The sequence below is a fragment of the Salvelinus sp. IW2-2015 genome, unplaced genomic scaffold (genome assembly GCF_002910315.2).
Source record: "Salvelinus sp. IW2-2015 unplaced genomic scaffold, ASM291031v2 Un_scaffold1606, whole genome shotgun sequence".
Lineage (NCBI taxonomy): Eukaryota > Metazoa > Chordata > Actinopteri > Salmoniformes > Salmonidae > Salvelinus > Salvelinus sp. IW2-2015.
Genome location: NW_019943026.1, coordinates 98,563 through 104,513, shown reverse-complemented (window position 1 = coordinate 104,513; position 5,951 = coordinate 98,563). Strand labels below are relative to the sequence as shown.

The window sequence follows — 5,951 nt, the reverse complement described above, 5'->3', positions numbered from 1 at the left end:
ATGCGGTGTGTGTATGTGGCACATACATGCCGTGTGTGTTTGTGTGAGCGTGTGTTGCCCAGATACAGTGATGATGGAGAACTGAGTTATTCCCAGGGATGTGTTGGAAGCTTTCCCTGAGCTCTCGTCTGGTCCACTCGCTCTTTAAATGATAAAACAGAGACATTACAGCAGCCAGACGTTACACCTCTAGAAGCTCCTGTATTTTAAAGTAATGACAACAGTAAGAGATAGCAGAGATATTTTATGTCTGTCTGCCACCAGGGCTGAAATCAAACATCATGAAAGGAAAGACCGGTCCTTAACAGGTTACATTGCGTCAGTCATTGCGCGCGCACGACACACACACACACACACACACACACACACACACACACACACACACCACACACCACACACACACACACACACACACACACACACACACACACACACACACACACACACACACACACACACACACACACACACACACACACACACACACACACACACACACACACACACACAGTTTCCTCCAGAGAAGAGTTGCTGATGGAGGTTGAGACTTTCTAGTTAGTTCCTTTTGGCCTGATTTGTCTGGATAGAGAGAGATTTTGGAGGAAGCTGAACTGTCAGCTGCAGGTGTTATGGGTAATGGGTTTTTATCACCCATTTCCGTGAAGAGTTCAAGACGAATGCATGCGAGTGTTATTCTCTCTCTCTCCTCTTCTCTCTCTCTTCTCTCTCTCTCTCTGCTCTCTTTCTCTCTCTCTCTTTCTCCTCTCTCTCTCTGTTTTTTCTCTCTCGTTCTCCTGCCTGCTCTCTCTCTCTCTCTCTCTCTCCTCTCTCTCTCTCTCTCTCCTCTCTCCTCTCTCTCTCTCCTCTCTCTCTCTCTCTCTCTCTCTCTCTCTCCTCTCTCTCTCTCTCTCCCTCTCTCTCTCTCTCTTCTCTCTCTTCTCTCGTCTCTCTCTCTCTCTCTCTCCTCGTGTGTCCTCTCTCTGTGTCTTCCCTCTCTCATCTCTTTCTCTCTCTCCCTTCCTGTTTTTCTCTCTCTCCTCTGTCTGCTGTCTCTCTTCTCTCTTTGTCTCTCCTCTTTCCTCTCTGTTATTCTCTCTCTCTCTCTCCTGTGCCTGCCTGCCTCTCTCTCTCTCTCTCTCTCCTCTCTCTCCTCTCCTCTCCCTCCTCTCTCCTCCGTCCTGTGCTCTCTCCTTCTCCTCTCTTTCTCATCTCTCTCTTTTTGTCTCTCTCTCTTCTTTTCTTGGTCTTCTTTCTTTATTTCTTCTGTTTCACTTTTCTTTCTTTCTTTCTTGTTCTTCTTCTTTTCTTTCTTCTTTTTCTTTACTGTCCCCATCTGTAAATCATTTCGGAAAAGTGGGTCTGTAACATTAGTGAGTGGAACAAATGGAAACAGGCCGTAAACATACACAACACATTATGAAACCGACTCCATGAGCTTGCTGTGTCCTCTGTTCTGTACCCTGGCCAGTGGTTGAAATTGCACCAACACTGTGTTAGTAAACACATTTGATATGAGAAGTTCATATCAAAATGGTTGTGATTTTTTCGAAATTCTTTTGTGCGGTCTGTGTAATCACAGGACAATATTGTTCTCTAATCATTGGTATCAGTACATTTCGGCAGAAGTTACGGAAGTGCAGCTCAGTTTCCCACCCTCATTTTGTGGAGTGTGCAATAGCCTGTCTTCTCTTGAAAGCCAGCGTCTGGCCTTCTGCGCGGCCTTAATTCATCTGACTGGTTGTCCACCCTCTGTCACCGTGCCATGATCTCCCATGATCCCTCAATGCAACCCCACGCGAGACGCTTAGAGAGGGAAACATGACACGGTAGGATTTGTTCTCACCCATCTATTAGCGACCTACCCTGCGTGTTTCCAATGATGAGGAACGGTACTATCTTCATTCAAAACAATTGATATAGACCCATTCATATTTCAGTATCAACCAGCTTGTGATTGTCAATACCATGCAGCCAAAAACTCGTTTAAATTCTGAGTACTGTTAATCTTTACCAATGAACTCCTCAGAAATATTGAAAATGAGTTAGTAAGAGTTGTTGGGATTTGGGTTCTGAAGTGGCCTTTAATAGCTAATATCCTCCTTGAGATCTTTCGAGATCACAAAGCACACTACTACTATTTTTTTTTCTTCAAATCGTTGGTTTCGGTCCTGCCTAGCTGCATGCAGTGGTATTTTCCTCCAGACCGTTTATTACAGAGGTCTGCGCTGTGTGTGAAATCCTACAACAAACTCATTTCCTGGATTGACTCCGGAAGCTTTCCCATCATCCAGAGTAGAAACCAGCTGAAAACAGGACCGTGCCATTTCCTACAGGCTGTGTGCCAGCAGGTTCACAAGTGTCTGGTGTTACAGAGTGGATCTGGTGTTGTTGTCTTTAGGCCTCTTGACCCAAACCACAACATCTACTGTACCATGTCCCTCCTTGTGAAATAGCACGTATAGTAGTTTCTTAGGGTTAACATTATTGTTGGGTAACAATGCTGTTACATCAACCAAGCTCCAAGTGCTGTGGCTCTTCCATCCTCTACACAGATATAGATTGCCCCTATGGCTGCTCTCTCACTTAATACAGCCAAACTGAGCCCTCTCTACCATAATTGGTGTCTCTTTTCCTGAATTATATTCTCTCTCTGTTTCAGCCCACAAGCCCCAAGTTCGGAAAGGCTGATTCCTATGAGAAGCTTGAGAAACTGGGAGAAGGCTCGTACGCTACAGTATACAAAGGGAAAAGCAAGTGAGTGCCAAAACAATATTGATGTAATGGTCCAATGCAGCTGTTATTATCTCAATATCAAATATTGATTATTTTCAATTAAAATTGTTTTAAATAGTTTTTTTGTCTGGGAGGGGTCTGGGTGGGAAAGGGAAACGTTTGGAACTCTCTTTCTTATTGSTTTACACATTTACAGTCTGATGATGTCACCAGGCAGGCCAAAACTCCCTCCCACCAAAACAGACTGAAATTTCAGGTGGTCTTTTCAAACAGCTCTTACACTAAAAGGGTATTATAATAKTTTTCCCAATTTCACAGTATTATTCRAACCTTAAAGTATGGAAATATATATAAAACACAGCAAAATCACGTTTTTGACTGCACTGCATTTTCCGCATTTCCTACATAACTGTATATGACCAATTGATATGCACATAACTGCTTGTAATCATGAAGCAGTAAAGTGGTTAAGGATAATATCAATTACTGTCCATATTCCATATTCATTGATTTTCCATATTACACAAATAAAAAATCTGCACTCCCCAACCATGACATACTATTTGTTTTATTAAATCACTTTGCAATGGGATTATTTAACGATTGTTTAAGAGTTATTGTTTTGTTATTTTCCTTTTTTCCTGTTCGTGCATAGCGGTAAAATTCCCCATGTTCTGGTAATTAAAATGTAGCAAATGAAAATGTCATAGCCGTAAATGGATTGAAATGTATTGAGGCAATTTCTCACTGTAATGAAGTTACTTTGTATGTGTTTTTCTTCACTACAATGGATTTGATTGGTGAGGTTCATTTTATTTAATCTTCTGGTCTTCTACTAAGTCTCACCTCAGTGCTCCTAAATTGCATTTCATTGACTTACAGAAATCTACCATTCTCTCCATTCACTGCCTGCCTCATTATTGAGTCCTTTTTTCATGGGATGAAGTGTAACGTGTTGGGGTGCCTTATCTTCTTGTTGCCAGGGTGAACGGCAAGCTGGTAGCCCTGAAAGTGATTCGTCTGCAGGAGGAGGAGGGGACACCGTTCACCGCCATCAGAGAAGGTTGGTCTCTGTCACGCCTAGAAGGGTTACATTAAGATTAGGCTCCTGTAAAGTTTAAATACTGTAGAGTTCACTTTAATTGGACTTTAAGAGTTTGAAGATAAGGTTAAGTGTTGTTATTCTAGGTACTTGGGTTAAGTGGACTTCTGTTTGTGTAATGGTGACTGTTAGTTCAGAGGGTTGTCAGAGCGAGGGGAGCTAACGTCTCTAACAAAAAATGTCTCATCTAGAAAAGCCAAATCTGAAGCCTTTACCAGCACAGCCAAATTATAAAACTGCCTCTGGTGTTAGTTAGATAAGGATCTGACTGAGTTTCAGCCTCATGAAAACCAAAAACCCATCCCATGGGCCATGTCTACCTTATTCGTCTGCATAGCGTTCTGTCATGGCACTGGGCTAAATCACTTCAGAGGGATGTTCTTGGCGCTGAGATGCTTTCTCCTGGTCCCTGGCCGTGTGTCACAGCAGGTCAAGTTGTGTGAAGGCCGGCTAGCAGTCTTTGGTGTTCTGGCTAACTGGGGCTGAGTGGCTAGAAGGCTTGGAGGTTCCTGAATGTGAGGGTGGGTGTGAGAAATATGTGGCAGACTCACCTCCACAGGCCAGAGGCCGGGCCTGGCTGGGCTGGCAGCCCTTGCTTCATTTAGATGAGAAAAGGAATTCTGGCTGTCCTTGAGCTGTGCGCGATCCTGGCGCTGCATTAACTGAGCTGAGAGCCAGGGCACCAGCCCCATCTCCACATCGCCCTTCCATCCCCGCCCCGGCACTCCCTCCCCTCCCCCCTTCCTCCCATCCTCTCTCTCCCCCGTTGAGCGGCATCAGAAAAGCACTTTTGAGAATTTAACTTAATCAGCGATTTTACTGGCCGAGATGCTCCACCAGAGTGCGAAACCGTGCGAACAGACAATTACAGTGCGGTCGCTTCGAACCAGCAATACCTACACCCCTGAGAGAGGAACCCAGGTGTGTGTTTGTGTTATATGTGCGGTGAGTGCTTGCGTGCTTGCATACGTGTGCGCATCCGTGCATGTATCTAGGCATACGTGGTGTGTGGTGCATGGGGGCACACCACAATAAACCATTACCAACACCAGTCAGTCTCTGTGTGGTCAGGAGGGAGGGAGGGACGGAAGCCTCGGTGGCATAGGACTGTAAGATCTTTACCTAAATTGCCGCTGCAGCGCCTTTGAGGTAATAGCTCGGGCGTTATACCACCTAAGGACAGATATGCTTGAGACGAGATGTGTCTTGATCCTTAGGCAGGTTTCAGTGCTTTAAGTGTTAATGGCAGCAATGGCTCTGGCTGTGGCTCTGCTCTGCAGATCAGACTCCATAGCGTCTCTCCTCTCCCATGTGCCCTTGAAACAGAATTCGCTGTTGCTAAATTAATCACATTTCGCAACAGTCTGAAAATTCCCATTTAGGCTTCCTCACTATAAAAAAACACACATTAATATGCCGGCTCCCGCTTTCTCGTTCCAAATGAAACCGTTCCCCTGTGTGTTTAGCCTCTCTAACGAGATAAGATTTCTGACAACCCTGTTTGTTTGGCCCAGCACGTGGTGATTGTTTCTCCTCAGTAAGGGTGAGGGAGAGGTTTGGAGCCCGTAGTGCACCTCAGATCACATCTTTTCAAACACATGAAAAGGGCGTTGTGTGAATGTGTTCCCTGCCTCCGTAGCCGCCATGGTTGAAACAGCGCAGCACGGCTCCTCCAGCGCAGGGTTTAGAGCGACGCTGACTATACCACTAATTGCTCTGTTCACGCCCGGCCCGCAAGCTGACACAATTAGACACAGAGCCCTTTGCCTCCCAAAATAATTGGGCAGAAAGTGATGGTCCCTTCCCCAAGCCTTTGGCTTTCTCTCTCTGTGCTCTCTCTCTCTCTCTCTCTTACTCTCTCCTCTCTCTCTCCTCAAGTTTCACTCTCAAAAAGTTGGTGGCAACAACCTGAAACAGTTTCATAAACTAATTCACCCATAACTGCATTGACTCCAGTGCGATCATCGATTTGCCATAGATGTCATTACATTCTACATTTAAGTCATCTTAGCACGCACGCCCTTATCCAGAGCGACTTACAAATTGGAAGTTCACATACATGATTCATCCCTGGTCCCCCGTGCCGGCGGAATGAACCCACAACCCTGATCTCTCT

General features: G+C 45.1%; 1 protein-coding gene across 1 annotated transcript in view; it reads left to right on the top strand.

Annotated features, from left to right (window-relative positions):
• Positions 1 to 5,951, top strand: part of LOC111964618 (cyclin-dependent kinase 14) — a gene marked incomplete at its 3' end in the record, with an annotated part of 148,665 nt that overhangs the window by 62,337 nt on the left and 80,377 nt on the right. Inside the window, exons 4-5 of the mRNA XM_070439379.1 lie at positions 2,660 to 2,754; positions 3,717 to 3,796. Of these exons, the coding sequence (XP_070295480.1) occupies positions 2,660 to 2,754; positions 3,717 to 3,796 (175 nt within the window). The remainder of the gene's footprint in view (positions 1 to 2,659; positions 2,755 to 3,716; positions 3,797 to 5,951) is intronic.